This window comes from Triticum aestivum, chromosome 2A (assembly GCF_018294505.1).
Source record: "Triticum aestivum cultivar Chinese Spring chromosome 2A, IWGSC CS RefSeq v2.1, whole genome shotgun sequence".
Classification (NCBI taxonomy): domain Eukaryota; kingdom Viridiplantae; phylum Streptophyta; class Magnoliopsida; order Poales; family Poaceae; genus Triticum; species Triticum aestivum.
In genome coordinates, this window is record NC_057797.1 from 721301034 (window position 1) to 721326875 (window position 25842).

General features: G+C 47.3%; 1 protein-coding gene across 1 annotated transcript; it reads left to right on the plus strand.

Moving 5' to 3' along the window:
• Nucleotides 1-368: 368 nt before the first annotated feature.
• On the plus strand, nucleotides 369-2390 carry LOC123186205 (cyclin-P1-1). Its single transcript, XM_044597989.1, has 2 exons — nucleotides 369-879; nucleotides 1641-2390. The coding sequence occupies exons 1-2, from the start codon at nucleotides 497-499 to the stop codon at nucleotides 1990-1992; spliced, it is 735 nt and encodes a 244-aa protein (XP_044453924.1). The 5' UTR covers nucleotides 369-496; the 3' UTR covers nucleotides 1993-2390.
• The last annotated feature ends 23452 nt before the right edge of the window (nucleotides 2391-25842 follow it).

A 25842-nucleotide genomic window follows, 5' to 3' on the forward strand; every position in this document is an offset into this window, starting at 1 on the left:
CCCTCGATTTGTTTCAGAACCTTTTGAGTACTTTAGAGAGTTTTTCAACCCTGCTGTAACCAGTGCAACTGAACTTTTGTTGTGGTTTTAATTTGTTTTTGAATTTTAGTGACATGGTAAATCTATGTTGTGTATAACTCAGAGTTTTAAAAAGGTCTTCGAGCTTTTGGTGTGCCGGCTGCCGCCTTAACCCAGCGAGTGGCCAGTGGGAGGGAGCGAGAGAACTTGTAAGACATGCTTAAAATGGGAAGGGAAATAAATGAAAGAAGTATTTTCTCCGGTCGGGATCGAATCGAAACGGGAAAGAATTGTCACGCGCGCTACCCCACCATATCCGCTCCACCCAGCTTCGGGAGGCCGACATCGTGAGAAAGCTGCACCAGTCAGCCGCGCCCACACCCGCGGCTAAACCACCGCCAAGCGAACCGGCAGCCGGCAGACGCCCCCACCCACCCAGCACGAGACAGGCGAGAGCACCGAGCGACGTGCCGACGACATGGGCGACGTCGCCGTGGCAGCGGGCGGGCTCTCCTCCCCGCCGACCCCGCCGCCGCCGGAGCTGGGCATGGTGGCGCGCGCCGTGGAGCGGCTCGTGGCGCGGAACGACGCGCTGCTGCTGCTGGACGCGGAGCAGGGCGGCGGCGAGGGGATCACCGGGATGGCGGCGTTCGAGGGCACGGGCCCGCCGCGGATCGGCGTGGCGCAGTACCTGGAGCGGGTGCACCGGTACGCGGCGCTGGAGCCCGAGTGCTACGTGGTGGCCTACGCGTACGTGGACCGGGCCGCGCACCGCCGCCCCGCGGCCGCCGTCGCGTCCAAGAACGTGCACCGGCTGCTCCTCGCATGCCTCCTCGTCGCCTCCAAGGTCCTGGACGACTTGTAAGTTTCCTTTCTCTTCTTCCTTCCATGCTACTCGACGACCGACGCAATAACAGAGTAGGAACTCTATCACCATTGCCGTCAAGCTAGACAAGAACAGCCAAAGAAGCATAACCATCACGTACTAATGATGTACACTAGCTACTAAGACAGTGCCGTACGACCGAAGGGCAGAGCTAGGGATCCAGACCAACCATGACCACAACTAACTTTGGAAAAATATGGCCACAGTAAATAGATCAAAAATCTGGAGACGGCAAAGGAGAATACTAGTGGTACTTTGTATGGCAGTGAGGCACTTTCATTCAAGTGGAAGAAAGGGAAGGGGCGTGTACGATTTTGCCTGTGCTCGATCAGTTATTCCCTGTCACGTCAGTTGGTTCGGTGTTACCACACACTCAAGTATAACGACTGGTAGGTGTAGTACGTACACTGGCTATGTATGTGGCGCTTCATGCATGATCCGTCCGTATTTAATTATGTCGTCGTCAAACAAAAGTTTAGACTCTTCAAAGTACAGTACATGACAGGTACCTCCATAAATAAACAACGTCTTGATCAGACAGATCACGGAGATATACTGCGTGATTGTTGCCTGACGTAGTGACGTTGATCAGGATGAATGCCCAAGTCACATTTTGCTCGATTGGCGCTTTTTCACACATTCACGCATGTTCCATGGTGAAAATTAATAAGTAAACTGATTAACTGAACCCTGTTGGATCTTGCCTGACATGCGGATACATGTGGGGTGCATGCAGCCACCACGGCAACGCCTTCTTCGCGCGCGTGGGCGGAGTGAGCAACGCGGAGATGAACAAGCTGGAGCTGGAGCTCCTCGGCGTGCTCGACTTCGAGGTCATGCTCAGCCGCCGCCTCTACGACCTCTACCGCGCGCACCTCCACAAGCAGCAGGCCGACGGCCACCACGACACGTCCATCAAGCCGGATCAGGAGCCCTCGAGGGTCGACGGCGGCGAGGAGGACCACGACGATGACCGGATAACGCGGCTGCCGGAAGGCGTCTTGCGGTACGACTGGAGCCAGCAGGCGCCGGCGGCGAACGGCGGGCGGCGACACTCGTCGTCGCAGGCACCGTCGCGGTACTCCTAGGTAGCTTCTGCCTTCTGGGCTAGGCCACGTACAGCGATCGATGTGCACATTAACTAACTGTATACGTACTGCTCGGATTCGATGTGTATGGACGGTGAGTGGAATACAAACCTCCTCCCGTCGTTTTAATTCCAGGCAGGAATGAAGATGTCACCGGTAATCTAGACATGTAAAATAAATACAGGTGTAAAAACTTACACCCATTATAAGAGGGTGTTTGTTTCCAGAGACTTATTGGTTTAGGGACTTAAAAAAGTTCCTATAATTTCCATCTAAACTAAACAAGAGGGACTTATAGGGACTTAAAGTGGGCATTTGAGACTTATGAAATAAGACTCTCAAGGAGGAACTTATAGGGACTTATAGTTGTAATATGGTTTTTTAGTCAATGTTAAGTCTCAGGAACCAAACAGGTAGAGACTTTTTAGGGACTTGAGACTTATAAGTTGGGACAAAAAAAGTTTTAAAACTTATGAACCAAACAGAGCCTAAGCAGGGCGTAAGATTGGAGTTAAATCTGCCGGTACTGTACCTGCTTAAACTTGAATGCCAAGAACCTTGCATGCAAGCATTGCCTCCTTTTTTGTTAAGTGCTGTCCTTTTTTCCTTTTGTATGTGTGTTTGTGTTAGTGTGTGACACATTCAGTTCAGTTCGCCCACCCTTAAAAAATTATCCAGAACACTCCAATTTTATATACATGGAACACATTACATTATATTGTTAATTTCAAGTTTAAGTATTGTTTTGAAACAGTTTTTACTATTTGTGTATTAAATGGACTTATGGCTGGATATAATTTAGATTTGAACTACAATTATCTCAAATAAGATATTAAATTTTTTATTTGAATATGAATAATCCAAGTAAGCCTCATAAAATTTTGCAAATAATTTGAAGCAATTTTGAACAGGCAACAACTTAGATATTTTCTAAATTGAAAAAAAAGAAAGACAAAAAAGGGACGCATTTTTCGTATTTAAATTTCCGTCCATAATAAAAGATACAAGAGATACATGGATGAAGGAGAATGAGGAAGGCTAATTTCCTTCCGGCAAGGGAGAACATATAGAGACACGACTAGAGGAGTGCATTCTATTAAGAGAACGATTTAAGTAGATGGCATAGATACAAGTCATCAATGTATACTCTTAGTGGAAATTTTTAAACAAATTATTTGAGAATAGATAGACATTAAGTGAATAAAAAAATGCAAAAGGATGTTGGAGATAATCATGAAAGCCAAATGAATCTACAAGATGGGTTTGGGAACTCAATGCCACCGATTTTTAGTTATTACACACCAAAGTTTTTTTTATAAAACATTAGATACTTAATGCAAGGGTTTCTACCAAAGTCTAAATCCTGTATTTTAGGACACATCAGTAGCTAGATTATTATCATGATATATTAAAGCTAACATAGCGACTCAAATAACAACTGAAAGCAGGAGTAAACATCTAGCCGCGCAAATGGGCGGATCACTCGGCTAGTTTTAATAAAAATAAATACAATATTAGAAATTTAACAACTTAGTTTTTCTAGTGGGGTTCTTTCTTGAGTATATATGGGGCACTAGATCATTCTTCCCACACGACCAAAGTCAGAAGAAGGATAAGTCAACCTTGTCAACAAAATCGCCAGTTATACCCCACAAGTTGATCTATGTAGAACTAAAACATTTAGGAACTATGAAAATGGATACACTAGTCCTTGTGGTGGGATGAACAAAAGCATGATGCACGGTGGATTTACAAAATACTAAGGTGATTGAGAACTTACAAACTTCCACACACATAAAGTACCTACTTCTTAAACATTATTGGGATTTTACTAATTCTCATATAGATGGGAATTAGTTTTTTTCTTGAGAATAAGATTGGAATTAGTTAAGTGTCATCTATCTAACTCTATAATATAGGGGAAATGATATGGTTCAGCCGGCGGATTAACAAGCTTGCGTCCACCGTCTTAGTTGCACGCCATGCGTCCCATGTGGCATGGTGAACCAGCCCCCCATGATCTCTCCTTTCTTCAACAACGCATCTATTGAAGAAAAAAAGATTGCAACAAGACCCCTATTACAAAAACAATTAAATTGCAATAAGGCCTCTGTTGCAAAAAAATGTAACAAGATCTCTATTGCAAAACAAAATGTAACATGACCTCCGTTGCACAAAAAACTGTAACAAAACATATGTGGCAAAAATAAAACTGCAACCTGACCTATGTTTTGCGAAAAATTGCAACATGACCCGTGTTGTAGAAAATTACCGTTACACGACCTTTCTTGCAGTGGTAGAAGGTGGCGCTCACCCCTCAATCCGCCAGATCCGACTCTCGCGAGGCAACAAACCTTTTAAAAAGATTCGTTAGCCGATGCGTAGAAGCACCCTTGTATTTTTGATTTTTTTTACATTTTAGAGTTTTTTTTAAAAGATGGGTACATTGCTTTCACATGAGTGTGTTCACAATTCAAATGTGCGCAACTTATTTGTCCATCTTGGATCCGTAACTTGTTTGATTATGATTTAGTTTTATGCTCCAACATAGTTACATATCCATCCCAACACGGAACTTGCCCCAGTACTTACCTAGTTGCATATCTGTTCTTGATACGTAACTTGACCCTAACTAACCCAGTTATATGTTCACTTTTAATACATAACTAGTCTGACCTAGCTGCATGTTCAGACCAACACGTAATTTGCCCAACTCCGACCTAGTTGCATGTTCACACTCGACATTCAACACTCAACTTGCTAATATGTCCACCTCGACACGCAACTTGTCCTCGACACCTAACCAGTTGCATGTGGACCCTTGACATGTAACTTGCTCAACTTTGATCCAGTTGCATGCCCATCCTTGACACACAACTGTTGGAAACATGTCCTGGAGGTAATAGTATTGTTACCATTACTATCAAAATATCATATTATTGTGCTATTGATCACTTTGCTGTAGATATTTAGTCTCCATGTGTGGTTGAATTGACAACTCAATTACTAATACTTACAAATATTTTTTGGCTCCCCTTGTGTCGAATCTATAAATTTGGGTTGAATACTCTACTCTCGGAAACAGTTGCGATCTCCTATACTTGTGGGTTATCAGCGGGTTTAAAGTTATATGGATACTAAAAAGGAAACAGAGGGTGTTGGGATGTCTCAATAGCACCCTAGTGTAGGAAGCACAAGTATGGACGTGGACTCCTGCATTTACATGTCTGATGACCCACAAGTATAGGGGATCTGTCGTAGTCCTTTCGATAAGTAAGAGTGTCGAACCCAACGAGGAGCAGAAGGAAATGATAAGCGGTTTTCAGTAAGGTATTCTCTGCAAGCACTGAAATTATCGGCAATAGATAGTTCTGTGATAAGGTAATTGGTAACGAGTAGCAAGTAATAAAAGTAAATAAGGTGCAGCAAGATAGCCCAATCCTTTTTATAGCAAAGGACAAGCCTGGACAAACTCTTATATGATGTAAACGCTCCCAAGGACACATGGGAATTATTGTCAATCTAATTTTCATCACGATCATATGATTCGCGTTCGGTACTTTGATAATTTGATATGTGGGTGGACCGGTGCTTGAGTGCTGTCCTTACTTGGACAAGCATCCCACTTATGATTAACCCCTATTGCAAGCATCCGCAACTACAATAGAAGTATTAAGGTAAACCTAACCATAGCATGAAACATATGGATCCAAATCATCCCCTTACGAAGCAACGCATAAACTAGGGTTTAAGATTCTGTCACTCTAGCAACCCATCATCTACTTATTACTTCCCAATGCCTCCCTCTAGGCCCAAACAATGGTGAAGTGTCATGTAGTCGGTGTTCACATGACACCACTAGAGGGATGACAACATACATCTCATCAAAATATCGAACGAATACCAAATTCACATAACTGCTAATAGCAAGACTTCTCCCATGTCCTCAGGAACAAACGTAATGTAACATCCACGATGCGGCTATATCTCCCACGTGTCGGAGCACGACTTAGAGGCATAACCGCATTGTAGGCAATGTCGCAAGAGGGGTAATCTTTACACATCCCATGTACTGAAAAAGAAAGAGGTACATAGTTGGCTTACAATCGCCACTTCACACAATACATAAATATAGCATTACAATCATCCAGATACAATCAAGGTCCGACTATGGAACCAAAATAAAGACAACCCCAAATGCATAAGATCCTCGATTGCCCCAACTGGGCTCCACTACTGATCGTCTGGAAAGGAAACGTAGTATCGTCCTGAGTCCTCATTGAACTCCCACTTGAGCTCAATCGTATCTCCTGGATGGTATCATCGGCACCTGCATCTAGTTTTGGAAGTAATCTATGAGTCACGGGGACTCAGCAATCTCACACCCTCGCGATCAAGACTATTTAAACTTATGGGTAGGTAAAAGGTATGAGGTGGAGTTGCAGCAAGCACTAGCATATATGGTGGCTAATCTTACGCAAATGAGAGCGAGAAGAGAAAAAGGCAAGGCACGGCCGAGAATCTATGATCAAGAAGTGATCCTAGACTACTTACGTTCAAGCATAACACGAGACCGTGTTCTCTTCCCAGACTCCGCCGAAAAGAGACCATCACGGCTACACACGCCGTTGATCCATTTTAATTAAGTTAAGTTTCAGGTTTTCTACAACCGGATATTAACAAATTCTCATCTGCCCATAACCGCGGGCATGGCTTTTGAAAGTTCAATACCCTGCAGGGGTGTCCCAACTTAGCCCATCACAAGCTCTCATGGTCAACGAAGGTTATTCCTTCTCCCAGGACGGCCCGATCAGACTCGGAATCCCGGTTACAAGACATTTCGACAAAGGTAAAACAAGACCAGCAAAGCCACCCGAATGTGCCGACAAATCCCGATAGGAGCTGCACATATCTCGTTCTCAGGGCACACTAGATAGGTCAAGCTACGAGTAAAACCAACCCTCGAGTTGCCCCGAGGTGGCCCCGCAGGCTGCCCGTTTCGGACCAACACTCAGAGGAGCACTGGCCCGGGGGGGGTTTAAAAATAAAGATGACCCTTGAGTCCGCAAAACCCAAGGGAAAAAGGCTAGGTGGCAAATGGTAAAACCAAGATTGGGCCTTGCTGGAGGAGTTTTATTCAAGGCAAACTGTCAAGGGGTTCCCATTATAACCCAACCGTGTAAGGAACGCAAAATCAAGGAACATAACACCGGTATGACGGAAACTAGGGCGGCAAGAGTGGAACAAAACACCAGGCATAAGGCCGAGCCTTCCACCCTTTACCAAGTATATAGGTGCATTAAAGTAAACAAGATATAATAATGATATCCCAATAATAAACATGTTCCAACAAGGAACAAACTCCAATCTTCACCTGCAACTAGCAACGCTATAAGAGGGGCTGAGCAAAGCGGTAACATAGCCAATCAACGATTTGCTAGGAGAAGGTGGGTTAGAGGTTTGACATGGCAATATGGGAGGCATGATATAGCATGTGGTAGGTATCGCAGCATAGGCATAGCAAAAGAGCGAGCAACTAGCAAGCAAAGATAGAAGTGATTTCGAGGGTATGGTCATCTTGCCTGCAAAGTTCTCCGAGTTGACGTAAGCTTGATCCTCGTAAGCGTACTCAATGGGTTCCTCGATCACGTACTTGTCTCCCGGCTCTACCCAAAGAAAGAACACAAGCAAAGGGAGACACAATCAACCACAGTGCAATGCGCAAGCAACATGATGCAAAACATGGCATGATATGCGGGATGTGATATGCAATGCATATGCATGCTCTGGAAGGAAAAGATTGAACCAAGCCTCAACTTGGCAAACCAAGAGTGTCGCTAGAAAGATGAGTTGATTTCGGTCGAAATCGATATAAAGATCACCAGAATCGGATGCAATGTTTGCAAATAGCAAGCAAAACAATAATGGCACTAAACTACGATTAACAGCATGATGCCATCTAGAATGTATCAAGAAAATAAGCTACTGCACCCTAACATGGAAACAAAGCACATGTCAGTGATCCACTCAAGAAGCTTGACAAAAGATGAACACTAAGCTACGGCTAATTCACATAATAGCAGGTTCAAACAAGCATGGAAAAAGTGCAAAAGATATCAGGTTCACAGACTTAGTAAAATTAACAACATGTCAGGAAATAACACCAGGAAGCAATGTTTAGAGCAAGATAACAACATGCTACATGAACATATCATGGCAAAGCAAGGCATGGCATGAATCTACTCAAAGCATGTAACAAAAGTCTCTTACTAACCACAAGCCAAAAAGGATCAGAAGATACGATGGCAACCATGTGAACATAGCAAGTTTCATTAACAGATTCAGACTTAGCAGAAAACTGGACATGGCAAAAACAGAGTTACATAGGCATGTTTGCGAGCTCGATGCACTCACCACAAGGCATTGCATGACAAACTAAGCATACACCCAGCAATAAGACATGTTCAAATAGCTAACCATGGCAATAACCAACTCATAGCATGCATGGATCAAGTACAACAACCTCGGCAAAATTGATTAACACATAAACAATCTGCCAGGAACATTTTATAGCAAAAGTAGAGCAAGATTGAGTCATGCTAGGGTACTCCATAATTGCAAACAAAGACATGGATGGATAGAGCATAACAATATCTCAAAATCATCCTTACTGAACATGCTCAAAAGAGGCATGGATCACTCTGTAGCAACATGAATACATGGCATAAAAATAACATCAGGGAAATGACTTAGAAGAATTCTAAGTCCCGGAAATCAGCAACATCACGAGAGCTACTTTGCATGCTTACGCTAGTCACCACATTGACCACAAAAATACATGGCATACACCCCTGTAAAGACAGCATGGCATAGCCTAAAACGCATGTAGGGCTCAAGTTCATAGGAGGCGCACATTAATCATGGCAAAAATGACAAATGTCCATAATCTAATAAGAATTCAGGAACTAACATTACATAGCACTCTTGCAACAACATTTAGGGCATCAAGATGGACTCAAACAAACATGGTGCAATGGAATGAAATGAAGTGCACATCCAGACGAACAATTTGATATATTGCACGCACGAAACGGAGCTACAAATGCAAAGATATGACATGATGAAGATGCCTAAAAATACTGAAAACTGGGGACTTAGAGAAAAACGAAAGTCAACCCTAATCCTCTCAGATCCAGGTCTGAGGCACGTTGCTCGAGGTTCTCCGGAGCTCTTCGCCGGACGGTGGCCGGGACTCGCCGGGGAGGAAGGAGATGGCCGGAGATGGGCGCCGGGTCGCCGGTGAGGGCGGGGAGCGGCGGAGGCGTCAGGGCGGCGCGGCCGGAGACGACGGGGCGGCACGGTGGCTGCGAGGAGGCACAGCGGCCGGCGACGTTGGGCGGTGGCGGCGAGGAGGCGCGGCGGAGGCGGCGAGCTAGGCGGCGGAGGCGGCAGGCTTCGGGCGTGGTCGGGCGGCGGGGAGGCGACCGGGCCTCGGGGGCCCGCGACGGGCCAAGCGGGCCGGCGGCGAAGTGGGCGCAGGTGCGCCACGTGTCGGCCTGCGATTGGACGCGGGCGGCGGCGTGGCGTGTTCGGCGGCGGACGGACACGTCCGGCGCGGAGAGGGGAAGTAGGTTAGGGTCTCATCCGCAAATTTCGGAGGGATGCACCTATTTATACATAGAAGGAGCTAGGAGACTCCAAATGAGGTGCGGTTTTCGGCCACACGATCGTGATCGAACGGCCTAGAGGATGGAGGGGGTTTAGATGGGTTTTGGGCCACTTTGGAGGGGTGATGGGCTGCAACACACACGAGGCCTTTACAGTTCCTCGGTTAACCGTTGGAGTATCAAACGAAGTCCAAATGACACGAAACTTGACAAGCGACCTACCCGGTAGTATACCAAGGCCGCTTGGCAAGTTTCGGTCCAATCCGAGAACGTTTAACACCCGCACATGAAAAGAGGCAAAAGGGGACGCTGGAGGACATAGGAGTGCCGGAATGCAAAACGGACAACGGGGAAAAGTGCTCGGATGCATGAGACGAACACGTATGCAAATGCAATGCACATGATGACTTGATATGAGATGCATAACAAGGACAAAAGAAAAACAAAGACAAAACTCAACCACGAGGGAATATCATAACTTAGTGCCGGAAATGGCAAGAGTTGGAATACAAATATGGCAAGTTATATACGGGGCGTTACAACACTCCACCACTACGAAAGGATCTCGTCCCGAGATCTAGGACTGGAAAAACTCCAGATATTCAGAACAGAGGTGGTCCTCGCGTTCGCAGGTGGCTTCACGGTCGGAATGATGTGACCACTTCACTTTCAGGAATTTGATAGACTTGTTGCGAGTCTTGCGCTCAGTTTCTTCAAGAATAGCAACGGGATGCTCATGATAAGACATGTCTTCTTGGAGATCAATCTCTTCAAAGTTGATGGTGCGGTCAGGAATCTTGAAACACTTGCGAAGCTGAGACACGTGAAACACGTCGTGCACGTTTGCAAAGTTGGATGGAAGCTCAAGTTGATAGGCGAGATCGCCTCTTTTGCCAATGATTTTGAAAGGACCCACGTATCTAGGGGCAAGCTTCCCTTTGATACCGAAGCGACGAGTACCTTTCATTGGAGAGACGCGGAGGTAGACATGGTCTCCGATCTCGAAAGCCAAGTCACGTTGCTTGCTATCATAGTAACTCTTCTGACGCGATTGCGCGGCTTTGAGATTTTCACGAATGACTTTGCACATTTCTTCAGCCTCTGTGATCAAGTCATTGCCAAGAAGTTGGCATTCACCAGTCTCTGACCAGTTAAGAGGAGTATGTCACTTTCTGCCATAGAGAATCTCGAATGGGGCCTTGCCCGAACTCGCTTGGAAGCCGTTGTTATAGGAGAACTCGGCATATGGGAGACAATCTTCCCACTTCATACCGAAAGAAATGACACATGCCCTGAGCATATCTTCAAGAATTTGATTGACTCGCTCAACTTGGCCACTAGTTTGAGGATGAAAAGCTGTGCTGAAGTGAATGTTGGTGCCCATGGCCTTCTAAAAGGAGTCCTAGAACTTAGAGGTGAAGATGCTTCCACAATCTGAAGATATCAACTGTGGAATGCCGTGCAAAGAGACAATCCTGGAGGTATATATCTCTGCCAACTGAGCTGTTGTGATAGATTCTTTGATAGGAAGAAAATGAGCCACTTTAGTGAGCTTGTCGATGACAACGAAGATATCATCATTGCCACGGTTGGACTTTGGAAATCCAGTCACAAAGTCCATCTCAATATGGTCAAACTTCCATTCTGGAATGGCAAGAGGTTGGAGGAGACTAGCTGGTCATTGGTGTTCTGCTTTCACTCTTCTGCAGACATCACATTCATTCACGAACTAAGCAATCTTGCGCTTCATTCGAGTCCACCAATACGACTGCTTGAGGTCATGGTACATCTTTGTACTTCCAAGGTGAATAGAGAGGAGTGAATTGTGAGCTTCGTTCATAATGACTTTACGAAGGTCACTGTTGGGGATATTACTACTGGGCGTAAACTGGCCTATCTGGGCCGGATTAACTTCATCAGTAGTTAAGCATGTTAAAGCCCAGGAAGATAGATGAGGGCTCAAGACCCATAATCGGCTGAGAGCCTGTAGCCGTAAACCGGCGTCAATATGTAACTTGTATTGTAAGTAAGGAATAAGTAGAGACCAAACCGGACACATCTATGAGCCGGTGTTGGGACTCTGTAAACCGACGGGCGTCACCCATGTATATAAGGGGATGACCCGGCGGCGGTTCAAGGACAAAAATAACAACAACTCGAGACATAGGCCAAGCTTATTTGCTCCCTAGTCATCGAAACACCCATCAATTCCATCACAACTAGACGTAGGCTTTTACCTTCCTTGAAGGGGCCGAACTAGTATAAACTCTCTTGCGTCCTTGTGTCCGCTTTAACCCCTTCAAGCTAACCCGTAGCGATGGCTCCACGACTAAGTCCTTTCTCTAGGACATCTGCCGTGACAAAACCACGACAATTGGCGCCCACCGTGGGGCCATCGCACGATGGTTTCAGGTTCTTGGAGGGCCGCTTTGAAGGACTCGAGGGCTACGCTATAGGCCGAATGACTAAGAGTCGTCGCGGCAAACTCTACATCGACGACGCAGGCTGGGGCCCCGAGGCCGGCTCAATTGAGTACGGGTACCGGGTCCCCTTTGGTAGCATTCACATTTTCATTGGCAAGATCGGCGAACCGGGCCCTGAGCCGGACATCTGCACCGACCTCGTCGAGACGGCTCAGCGTACGCGATCCGCCCGTGTTAAACCGGCTATGAAGCGTGCCTTCGTGGGAATGATCCATGGAGGGAGTTACGAGGATGGATCGGAGCTTCGCGGGGCGACTGCCGTTCGTTCCGGTGACGAATCTTCGACCGGAGAAACCGAATCTCTTTATCAGCTACAAGATGGCCGGATTGAGAGCTGTTCCGATGGCGACAGTATTCCGGACCCCTCTGATCTGCCTAACCGGGTTGGAATATTCATGGCCGGAACACAAGCAGCGCTTCACTCTTCGACAGCCGCGGCAACGATCTCCGGTTAAGCAGCGGCAACGGTTGCCGGGGCGGGAGGCCCTGTGTGCCCACCGGCTCAGGTTCTATCAGAACTATTTGATGCATTGGCTGTGCTTATGGCAGAAGTTAATCCGCCAGATCAGGACGCTCACAACGCGGAGATTGCAAAGGTAAAGGAACAAATCACCCAGGCCAAAACGGATCTGGCGGCTGAGGACACCAGGATGGCCGCAGAGCGGGCCGCTTTAGACGCACAGGCCTACAGGCTTATGTTGGATCAGAGCGCGTCGCATGAAGTCATGAGGAGGAAGCACCGGTCCCGCTTACCTCTAGTTTTCGAGGCCAGAGACCCTTTCAACACTCCAGGACCAAGAGCCAGAAATCCGCTGGAGGGGAACTAGGCAGAAGCCCCTGGGACCGGTGCACCGGTTCAGCCCCGTCAGATGGACCCGCCTCGTCAAAACACCATTATACCTCGGGATGTTTTAACACCTCCGGGTCACTACTCCAACCCAATGGACAATCTTGTTGCCGCTGCTGCACGACTGGAGGCCATTCCAGTTGAAGGTGACTCGCCGCAAGCAGTAGAGAGCGACGGGTCAAGGAACTTCTGAGGACGGCTTTGGCCCAACAGGAGGCGTACTCGTACAGCCGCGACCGAATCCACTCGACCCCCCGTCCAAGCCGGAGCTATAGCAGACATATGGATGAACCAGCAGTGTCGAGTAATGAACGACGTGGAGCACCCCGTGGTAACAACCCGACGGGTGGTGCTGATGACGCTCAGGAAGTGGTGAACCGGGCCCGAGCACGTAGGGAGGCCGAGTTAGCTGCACATCATCAGGCTCGGCAGCTCACGCCGGTTCGTCCAACCATTTCAATCGAACCTGGTGTTACTTCTAGTTCTTTGGGGGTGCCTTGCCTCGTCCCCGCTTTACGCAACGTACGCTTGCCCAAGGATTTCAAAGGCCCACGCAAGGTACCAAATTATACGGCGGATCAACCACCAGAGACATGGGTAGAGAGCTATGAGATGGCCATGGAGATGCTTGATGTGGATGACACGGCGTGTGTGAAATACTTCACCATGATGCTCGAAGGAATGGCCCGTACTTGGTTAAAAAGCTTGCCCGCTAATTCTATCAGTTCATGGGCCCAATTACGAGCCCGGTTTATCAACAATTTCAAGGATACCTGTAAACAACCTATGTCGATAGTGGACTTAGCTGCATGCGTCCAGGAGGAAGGAGAGTCAACGACTCATTGGGTGCGCCGGGTTTCACAAGTGTTGCACTCCTCAGACCGCATCAACGCTGACACCGCAGTATTAACCCTAGAAGGCAACTGCCGGTTTGGGCCTCTAAAGTTGAAATTGGGACGGATGAAGCGTCATTGCACCGACATGGGGACCCTCATGGCCGCTTTGGTAAAATATGCTGATTCTGATAGTACCAAGGATCCCAAATCTGATGATGACAAGACAGGGAAGGGGAAGAAGAACAGCAGCTCCAAAGGTCAGCAGCATCACTGGGCAGGCAATGGCGGAGGAGGCAAGCGTAAAGCGGATGGCAACATGGATTTTGTGGCTAATACCAACGTACAGGACAATGGCCAACGGCGCAAGGGTAGGCCGAAAAATCGTAGTGGAGCACCCAACCCCAACCCAAACCGCCTGAACTATCTGCTAAGCCAACCCTGTCCAAGACATGGGACGAAGGAGGAGCCAGCAAACCACCTTTGGAAGGATTGCTTTATTATGCAGGAGTTCAAGAATTCTAATAATTTCCGGTATGATCACGGATCTGGCAGTGGCTCAGGGTCCGGGCCGGGTTACGGTGGAGGAAGTTCCGGTTCAGGATTTAATGGTAATCCGGGCGGACATAATGGTCAAAATAGTCAGAACAACCAGGGTGGTTACAACCAACAGCAGCAACAGTCAGGTTACCAAAGCAACCCAAAGCAGTTGAGTAATGGGCAGTACCATGTCTTTACCACTAGCTTGGACAAGCGAGACCGGAAGGTTCAGAGGCGGGCAGTCAACTCTGTTGAACCGGCCACACCCCGTTATCTACGTTGGTCTGAACAGCCAATCATATGGAGCAGAGAGGATCACCCACTCCAGGTCGATAATCCGGGTCAGTTGGCTCTGGTGGTGGCGCCTCAGGTGGGAGGTTATAAGTTCACCAAGGTGCTCATGGATGGAGGGAGCAGCATTAACATCCTATACTATGAGACCTTCCGTCGTATGGGACTTACAGATAAGAATCTCAAACCATCCAATACAGTATTCCACGGTGTAGTGCCTGGCAGATCAGCATATCCCGTTGGTAAGATAGCTCTTGAAGTGGCCTTTGGGGATGATCATGATTCCAGGTCGGAGACATTAACGTTTGAAGTGGTGAAAATCCAAAGTCCATATCATGCCCTGTTTGGGCGTCCGGCATACGCCAAGTTTATGGCTCGGCCCTGTTATGTGTATTTGCAGCTCAAGATGCCGGGTCACAAGGGGACAATAACGGTTCACGGAAGCCGCAAAATCGCTTTGGAATGCGAGGAAGGAGATGCGGCTTATGCAGAGTCGGTTTGTGCCACCGAGGAGTTGAAGTACTATAAAGACAATGTTGACCCGGCGGACATGACTCCGTTGAAGAAGCCAACTACGGAGCATGATCCGGCCCTGAAGTTCAAATCGGCAGCAGAAACTAAGCTTGTTGACTTCGTACCTGGCGATTCGTCCAAGCAGTTCAGCATTAGTGCCAACTTGGATCCGAAATAGGAAAGCGCGCTCATCGAGTTCATCCGTGAGAATCGGGACATTTTTGCATGGAAGCCCTCTGACATGCCAGGTGTACCGAGGCAACTCGCTGAGCACACACTTAATGTGGATCCTAAATACAAACCGGTGAAACAGTTCCTCCGCCGGTTTAACGAAGAAAGACGCAAGGCGATTGGAGAAGAGGTAGCCAGGCTCTTAGCAGCTGGTTTTATTGTTGAAGTTTTCCACCCTGAGTGGCTTGCCAATCCGGTGCTAGTCCTTAAGAAAAACGGCACCTGGCGTATGTGTGTGGATTACACAGATCTTAATAAAGCTTGTCCAGCAGATCCTTTTGCCCTCCCCCGTATTGATCAAATCATTGATGCTACGGCGGGTTGTGAGCGTTTAAGTTTTTTGGATGCATATTCTGGCTATCATCAGATCAAAATGGCAGTTAAGGACCAGGAGAAGACGGCATTCATAACTCCCTTTGGAGCCTTCTGCTATGTGTCTATGCCCTTTGGGCTCAAAAGTGCCCAGGCAACTTATCAACGGTGTGTACAAAATTGTCTTCACAAGCAGATTGGCCGTAATGTACATGCTTACGTGGATGATATCGTGGTTAAATCCAGGGAGAAGGAGACTCTGGTTGATGATTTGAAGGAAACCTTTGATAACCTAAGGACGTACAAGATGATGCTTAATCCGGACAAGTGTGTCTTTGGTGTACCGGCGGGCAAGTTATTGGGTTTTCTGGTGTCCAACAGGGGAATTGAGGCTAATCCGGAGAAGATCACAGCCATCACCTCCCTGGCTAAACCGAAGTGTATCAATGATGTTCAACGCCTGGCAGGCCGGATTGCCGCGTTAAGCCGGTTTATCAGCCGCCTTGGTGAGAAGGCGATCCCTTTGTATCAGATGTTGAAGAAGACGGATCAATTCGTCTGGAGTTCTGCTGCTGATGAAGCATTTGAGGACTTAAAGCGGCAATTGGCCAACCGCCTGTGCTCGCCGCTCCCATTGACAAGGAGCCGTTACTGCTATATGTTGCTGCTAATGCTCGTGCGGTCAGCGTGGCTATTGTGGTGGAACGAAAGGAGGCAGGTAAGGAGCATCCGGTTCAACGTCCGGTCTATTATATCAGCGAGGTACTCATTGAGTCCAAGCAAAGGTATCCGCATTGGCAGAAGCTGGTGTACGGAGTTTTTATGGCAAGCCGGAAGCTTAAGCAATACTTCCAAGGGCACCCAATTACGGTGGTCAGTTCTGCTCCTTTGGGAGATATCATCCAGAACCGGGAAGCAACTGGCCGGATTGCAAAGTGGGCTATAGAGCTGGGGCCGTACGGTTTGAAATATGTGCCTCGGACAGCGATTAAGTCTCAAGCACTTGTTGATTTCATCAATGATTGGACGGAAATGCAAGCACCTGAAGAAAAGCCGGATCATACGTATTGGACCATCCATTTTGACGGATCCAGGCAGTTGGAAGGCTCGGGGGCTGGAGTCGTATTAACTTCCCCACGAGGTGATAAGTTTTGTTATGTTCTCCGTTTAATGTTCCCTTGTACTAACAATGCAGCTGAGTATGAAGCCTTGCTCCATGGTCTTCGGATGGCTAAGGAGATGAATCTAAGTCGAGTTAAGTGCTTCGGTGATTCGGACCTTGTGGCTCAGCAAGTGTCTGGCACTTGGGACTCCAAGGACCCACTCATGGCAGCATATCATCGTGAGGTGGATATTGTTGCAGGTTATTTCAGAGGCTATCAGGTGGACCACGTGGACCGGCGGAAAAATGAAGCGGCGGACGCTTTAAGCCGGCTGGGCTCTCAGCGCAAACCGGTCCCACCCAATGTTTTTCTGGATGTGCTGCACAACCCGTCGGTGAAGATCCCTGGTGAAGAGGATTTGGCCATTCCTGATCCGGAGGCTCAATTGGTGGCAGTTCTTCATGTTATTCCGGATTGGACGCTTCCTTATCTGGCGTACAAGAACCGGGGCGAGTTGCCAGAAGATGAGATTCTGGCCCGGCAGATAATCCGGCGATCCAAGTCCATGGCTGTCATCAACGGTGAGTTGCATCATTGCAGTGTATCAGGAGCTTTTCAATGTTGCGTGTCTCCTGAAGAAGGCCGTGAAATTTTGCGGGAGATCCACGAAGGAGATTGTGGTCACCACGCCGGTTCAAAGTCTCTGGTGGCTAAAGCGTTTCGCCATGGTTTCTATTGGTTAACTGCTCATGCTGATGCGAAGGATCTGGTCAGACGATGTGATGGTTGCCAAAGGTTTTCAAGACGTGCTCATGTACCGGCTCAAGAATTGAGGATGATTCCAATTACTTGGCCGTTTGCGACTTGGGGGCTGGATATGGTTGGGCCTTTCAAAAGGTCCAAAGATAAGAAGACCCACCTCCTGGTGGCGGTGGACAAGTTTACAAAGTGGGTGGAGGCAGAACCTGTTAGCAAGTGTGATGCGGCCACGGCGGTTCAGTTCATCAAAAAGGTGATTTTCCGGTTTGGCTTTCCGCACAGTATTATCACAGATAATGGTACCAATTTATCCAAAGGTGCTATGAAGGAGTTCTGCGAACGGGAGCACATCCGGCTCGACGTTTCATCAGTGGCACATCCACAGTCCAATGGTCAAGCAGAAAGAGCTAATCAAGAGATCTTGAGAGGCATCAAGCCCCGGCTCATGGTTCCTTTGCAGAGAACGCCGGGTTGTTGGGTAGAAGAATTACCATCTGTGTTATGGAGCATCAATACAACACCCAACAGATCAACAGGATACACACCGTTCTTCATGGTTTATGGAGCGGAAGCGGTTCTCCCCAGTGATATCCGTCATGATTCACCTCGTGTCACGGCTTATATTGAAGCGGACAACGAGACAGCACGGCAAGATGCTTTGGACCGGTTGGATGAAGAGCGTGACATCGCAGCCGCCCGATCGGCGATTTACCAGCAGGATCTTCGTCGTTATCACAGTCGCCGAGTCAGAACCAGAGCCTTCCAGGAAGGAGATTTGGTGCTTCGGCTCATCCAAGATCAGACTGATATGCATAAGCTATCCCCACCTTGGGAGGGGCCTTTCGTGGTCAGCAAGAATCTGCACAACGGGTCGTACTATCTGATCGATATTCGAGAGCATAAGGACTCACGTACATCAGAGGAAGAGACTAACAGGCCGTGGAATATAGCTCATCTTCGGCCTTACTATACCTGAGCCATTGGCTATACTTATGTACATACAATGTATATATTATGATTAAGTATAATAAACCGGAACCTCAGCTAAAGCGGGGTATCTGTTCTTTTACATCATGTGAGGTTACACGGAGTTGCTCTAAAGCGGCCTCCGGTTTACCCCTTGAGTTCGCTTTGCTAAAAGCATCGTGTTATATCACTTGGAGGATTGGTCGTGTCCGAACCAATACCATGCCTCTTGATAGGCGAAAGCCACCAGATCACTTGGGGACTTGGTCATGTCTGAACCAGTCATGCCTCTTGATCGGCCTAAGGCCACAGAATCACTTGGGGGCTTGGTCGAACCCGAACCATGACCACGCCATTTGGTCGGCATAAATGCCACAAGAATCACTTGGGGACCTGGCTAACTAGAACCATAGTTACACCTAACGGGAGCTTGGTCGTGTTTGGCCATGGTTACGCCATTTGATCAGCTTAAATAAATCTTTTTTGGCAAACATTTTTGTCGTTGCTTTTGCTTCATACTTTTCTTTGAAGGGTTTTTTTGCTTTTTATTGTGTTCTTTAAAACCGACAAAGTTTTTTAACCAATCAATTGACGGAACACGGTTCACGTCAATCCGGAGACTATTTGTCCGGTTTGATCCTTGTTGTTAACATCCTCTTATGGAGTAACACGGTGTTCATTATAACCCGGCACGGTTTACATGGTAACCAGTGTCATATACATATACAGGAGTTGTTATTTCCTCCAAACAGTGTGGGTTTGCAAAAGCTCCGCTTCAAGGTTGGCCAAGCCAACTTCACACTCAATGATGGCAGGTATTATGTATCTCAAATTTTTTGATCATATACTTAAAATTTTGTTTTGGATGTTTTGATTTTATATATACAAACATCATACTCCACCTGACGGTACAACCGCGGTGGCACTTAACGAATTTCTTATTTCAGAAAGTATTTTGGAAAGTTCATTACCACAGGAAGAACAAGTTATGCGCGAAGGCATATCAACATCAAAGGTATCAGCTAGCCTATTACAAGGCAACATGGTGCCCATAATAACATAATTGTTTTTCACAAAGGAGAGACAGTTTTAAAACCGGCTTCCGGTTTAAGCTTGGCCACCAGCCTGGCCTGATGGTTGTGGGTCATCCTGCGCCGCTTCAGCTTCCGTTTCTCTACCCAGTGGCTGAAAATCCACAGTTGTCCAGTCGATTCCCATCAATGCTTGAAAAACAGCTTCGTCATGGATTAGCGAAGACGGGTCAATATCGGGAGCGTAAGTATGCTTACGGATTGGAGGGATCAGGTTTTCCGATTCATGGATTGGTGCAGCTATTCGCTTGTTCTGGCTGTCATATTGGGCTTGATAATGAGACAAATCTGCTTCCTCAGCCAGTTGACAAGCTAGCGGACGTACCTCCCGGTTTATGGCTCGCAGATCCGCTTCACCAAATTCTGACCCGTCTTCCTTCAAACTGGGATAACCCTGAGCCGCTTCAATAGGATCAAAATCCGGCACCCAGGCTTTTGCCCGGATTAAAGCATTGATTGCACCGGTTCGAGCAGCAGATTTCTTCAGCTCTTCAACCCGGGCAGGAAGCACTGACAGTTTCATCAAAGTATCTTGAATCAGAGTGGGCGCCGGTTTGTTATGAGACGCGGTACAGATGATCCGCTGGGCACCAGTATACAATTGTTCAACCAAGGTATAGGCGGCTTTCAATTTCTTCCGCACATCTGACCCCAAGTGACCAATGCGTGTCCCTGAAATACCATAAAAGGTTAATAAACCGGCGACTCTGTAAGAAGGCAGAACCAATTCAGAAGGCAAGCTGGCTTACCAAAGATAGCAGTGGTCATGGCATGAACGTGCCGCTTTATGCTGGTCAGTTCATCCGTCACTGGTTTCAGTGCAGCCTCAGCATCCTCTGCTCGTTTGATCAAAGCGGACTTTTCAGTGGCCCAATCCGCCCGTTTCTTCTTGAAGTTCTCCTTAAGTTGTTCCATGGCGCTTAAGGCACTGGCCAATTCCTCTTTTGCCTTGGAGGTTTCAGCCTGTTGGGTTTTCAGGTTTTCTCGCAGATCGATGACTTGGCTTTCTTTCGCCTTCAGCTCCGCCTGCAGGCATACAGATATATGTTTCAACAAATCGGTAGAAGGATTCAAGTACCAACCACATAACAAGTTATGCGCTTGGCACTTGGGGGCTAATGCATATTCGATCTTCATCTTTCAATTGTTTACAAAGTCCCAAGCTCAATACAAGTATTCAACTTGGCACTTGGGGGCTAATGCATATTCGATCTTCATCTTTCAATTGTTTACAAAGTCCCAAGCTCAATACAAGTATTCAACTTGGCACTTGGGGGCTAATGGCTATTTGATCATATGTATTCTGATGCGGCAGTTTCAATTACTTAAAGTACCGGTTTAACTACGCTAAGTTGAACCGGCCCTTGGGGCTACATCAGCAAATTTCAAAGCATCAAGATTTATATTATTAAGTCCCGGTTTGAAAGAATAGTTCAAACCGGCCCTTGGGGGCTAGGAGAGTCAGCAAGAATAAAAGCATACAAGCAGGAAGGAGCATATGGAAGTTACCTCATATTTATCTTTCATCATATTAACCAGACCGGCTTCGTAGTCACGGCTGGTATACAGCCGGTTCAGATAGCCGGAATGGATATCTTGGGCGTTCAGAGCAGAGTAAGCCGTCAGATCAGCGTTCCACGTGCCTTTGCCAAAAGCAGCAAATTCTTCCTTGGCAGAATGTTTGGATAAAGCGACAGGATTGCTTGGTTCAGCATGACCAGTGCCAGTAATGACAACCTCATCATCCTTGGTACCGCCGGTTTGCACTGGAGCTGTTGGCTTCTCAGTAGATTTTGCTGGACCGGTGGAGCTTTCAATCCGGATGGAACCTGTGGGCTGTTGGATAGGGCCTGAGGTATCAACAGGTCTCTCTTCAGCAATAAGATCATCATCTGGCTGCGGTGGATTGTTGGGAATATCCTCAGAGATAGCCGCTTCAGGAATGACATCTTCTTCGGCCGCTTTGTCCAGGCGGGCCTTCTTGCTTGGCCTAGGTTTGGCCCTGAGAAGAGTAACCAAATTAAATACAGCATGTGTTCTAAGGCAATGTACTGCAAACATCACAATAAATATGGCTTACCCAAGCACCGTTTTGAGCGGCGGGAGCTGAGTGGCCGATGACTCGCCAGAAGATGAGTGGGAAATAACCTGGTAATCGGAGTCAGACGGATTAAGAGGTTGACGAAAGCAGCCCGCTTTAGGACAAGCACTGATAGGCGAGTTAGAGACCTCGGAATGACGTTTCCGAACCGGACTGTTCGGTAAACCGGCGGAGGTAACTACCTGGCCGCTGTGCCGGGTGGTGCGGCGAGCCTCGTGTTGTTGAGTCTTCATAAGAAGTTTAGGATCCAAATAAGCAAGAGGATGAGAAAATTTAACTTTCCGGTTTGCCTGACGGATTTTTTGTGAAGGCAAAGTTTCTGAATCGGAAGAGAGAATAATTACCTCTGCAACATCCGCGTGGCTGGCTTCGGCATCATCCTGACAAATATCATCATCAATAAGACGCATGAAAAATAAACCAAGTGAGTCAAGCTCTACCTCAAAGTCCGGATTATCCACCTCATCATCAGGGGCCGGATTAGAAGATGCAGTGGTTCTTTTCCTGTGGGCAGTCTTCTTCACAGCTTTAGTTTTTTGCCGGATTGCTCTTTCCGGTTTGTCTGCCTTCTCTGGTTTCTCCTGCGGCAGCTTTTTGCTCCAAAACGGATCATCGCCCTGATTATACAGACACTGATATTACAAACAATGACCAGACATGTCAATAACAGATTCAGCAAAGAGAAAAATCAAAGTCTTACAGCTGGCGGTTTGTTGGTGGCACAGAAGGGAAGCAGGCCGGTTCTAGCGCAGATGTGCTCCGGTTCATTCAGTATCTTACGCACAGCCTCTGTGATTTCTTCACCGGAGAGCTGGAGTCTTGAATGTCGCAGTGGGTCATCCACACTATCAGTATATTCGCACATCAAACCGGAGCGCTGACTAAGGGGCAGTATGCTCCATGATATCCAACAGCGAGCAAGGTCAACCCCTGTTAAACCGTTGGCCATAAAGGCTCTGAGCTTTGACAGCTGAGGAGCATATTTGCTTCTCTCCTGGGCAGTCAATCGTTGAGGAAAAGGATGGGTATTGCTGAGCCGCTCCGGACGAAAGCCAGGCAAGGGATTCTCACCAGCAGGGGAGGTGTCTTTGCAGTAGAACCATGTCTGATTCCACTCCTTGGGGTGACTATGCAGCTTGGCGTGAGGGTATGTGACCTCTTTCCTTTTTTGAATCGCCATGCCACCCAACTCCGTATTAGAGCCATCAGTAAACTCAGTACGGCGGTTTAGATGGAAAAGATCTATGAATAATTCCACTGTGGGCTCCTCTTGAAAGAACACCTCACAGAGCACTTGGAAGTGGCACATATTTGTAATAGAGTTGGGGCCAGTGTCTTGCGGATGGAGTTGGAAATCAGCTAGAACATCCCGGTAGAATTTAGAACCGGGTGGTTTAAAACCCCGGGCTAAGTGGTCTACGAAGACAACAACCTCTCCTTCTCGAGGTGTGGGGGGGGGGGCATTCTTTGCCAGGAGCCCTCCAATGGATGGTATCTTTGCTGCCCAAGGCGCCAATCAGGACTAAATCGTCCAGTTGATCCTCTGTGACGCGAGAAGGGACCCAATTGCACTCATACACTTGCTTGGCCATGATGGAATCTACAAGGTAGAAGATCCCAGTTCAAAAATGCATTTGATCAAGATACGCTGGTATGGACACTGTTAAACCGGAGACAAACTATCTGAACCGGAGTTTCATGAAGCAACCAACATCTGGCGGTTCAACAAGGGGACTAGTGGTATATACCGGTTCGTAAAAATTTTCTACAAAGTTAAACCGCCTGATCTAAGCATTGAACAGTCAATGCGGATGAGTAAGTACACAAAAACATATTTCACAAGATTATACTACAGCTTTGGATCTGGAACATGTTTATAAAGGAGATAAATATTCAAGGCCCTAAAGGAGCAGTGCCGAATCAATAAGCGAAGGTACGGATAAGATCTATGGTCTTAATATGCGAAAGTGAAAACGGAGGATAAAAACTACTGCTACACAGAGCGAAGATTCACAGACTCGTCTAAGGATCTATCATATGAACAAGAAGCAAGCCATGAACAGTCGAGAACATGGAAACCCTAGAACAGATCTATGATGAAAGGGATAGAAGACTTACCGGAGCTGAGGAAGAAGCGGAAGGTCGCCGCGGTGCTCTGGTACGCTCAGGGTGATGCAGCGGCCAAAGTTGGTGCAGAGGTCGACGACGGCGGCGGAGCTCCGAAGACTGGGCGACGCGAGGAAGAAGAAGCAGAAGGGCAAGCAGGGGAAAAAGAAATGACCCTTTGGTCCTATTTATAAAGCAAGGGACATGGGTCAGGCGCGAAAATCAAGGAGCTGCAAGTTTGGAAACAGAGCTGTCGCCTCGATTATCGCAGATCTATTAAACAAGAAGGTATCACAGATAGTTTCTTTATGATAGATGACGTCACGCCGATTTACAGCAATCAGAGAAGATGACATCACGGCGGTTCACCAAACTACAAGAAGATGTTGAAGATGAAGTTTTGCTAAGGATTGACATGAACCTGTTCAAATCAATCTGGGGCCTAATGTTGGGGATATTACTACTGGGCGTAAACCGGCCTATCTGGGCCGGATTAACTTCATTAGTAGTTAAGCATGTTAAAGCCCAGGAAGATAGATGGGGGCTCAAGACCCATAATCGGCTGAGAGCCTGTAGCCGTAAACCGGCGTCAATATGTAACTTGTATTGTAAGTAAGGAATAAGTAGAGACCAAACCGGACACATCTATGAGCCGGTGTTGGGACTCTGTAAACCGACGAGCGTCACCCATGTATATAAGGGAATGACCCGGCGGCGGTTCAAGGACAAAAAAAACAACAACTCGAGACATAGGCGAAGCTTATTTGCTCCCTAGTCATCGAAACACCCATCAATTCCATCACAACTAGACGTAGGCTTTTACCTTCCTTGAAGGGGCCGAACTAGTATAAACTCTCTTGCGTCCTTATGTCCGCTTTAACCCCTTCAAGCTAACCCGTAGCGATGGCTCCACGACTAAGTCCTTTCTCTAGGACATCTGCCGTGACAAAACCACGACAGTCACCCTTAGGAACAACAATGGGTCCTCGAAGAATAGAGTATCTTTGTCATCAAGACGATAGCACTTGTACTTGGGTTGGCTCTTGGCAATCCCAATCTTCACCTTCTTCACCATAGCATCAAGAAGTTGAGCCTCATGAATCTGATCTTCCAAAGTAGGAGAGACTTGGATGTTGGCAAGGAATCCTTGAGGAACAACTTGGAGATTAAGTTTGCGGAAAGCTTCACAAAGATCCGGTTGAAAGGGCTTGAGAATCAAACTGTTGCAGTAAGCCTTCCTGCTCAATGCGTCGGCAATGACATTGGCCTTGCCTGGAGTATATTCAATACTCGGATTATACTCTTGAATCATTTCGACCCAACGAGTATGCCTGAGGTTGAGGTTAGGCTAAGTGAAGATGTACTTGAGACTCTTATGATCAGTGAAGATGTCCACTTTTCTTCCCAACAAGAGATGTCTCCATGTTAAAAGAGCATGGACAACTGCCGCTAACTCGAGGTCATGAGTGGGGTAGTTCTTTTCGTTGGGCTTCAACTGGCGAGAGGTATAGGCCACCACTTTCTTCTCTTGCATTAACACATCACCGAGACCTTGCAGGGAAGCATCACAGAAAACCTCAAATGGTTTGGATTCATCAGGAGGAGTCAGAGCTGGAGCTGTGACTAACTTCTCTTTGAGTGTGTTGAAAGCAATGTCACATTCAGGCGTCCAGACATACTTCACATGCTTCTGGAGGAGGTTGGAAAGAGGCTTCGCGATCTTAGAGAAGTTCTCAACGAACCTTCGACAATAGCTTGCGAGCCCAAGGAAGCTGCAGAGTTGCTTCACATTCTGAGGCGGTTCCCAATTCACAATTGCAGACACCTTCTCAGGATTCACAGCTATGCCCTTGGCGGATATGATATGCCCAAGGTAGAGAACCTCATCGAGCCAAAACTCGCACTTTGAAAACTTCGCATAGAACTGATGTTCTCTGAGTTTATCCAGCACCAATCTCAAGTGCTTGGCATGATCCTCCTTGTTCTTGGAAAAGACCAGAATGTCAT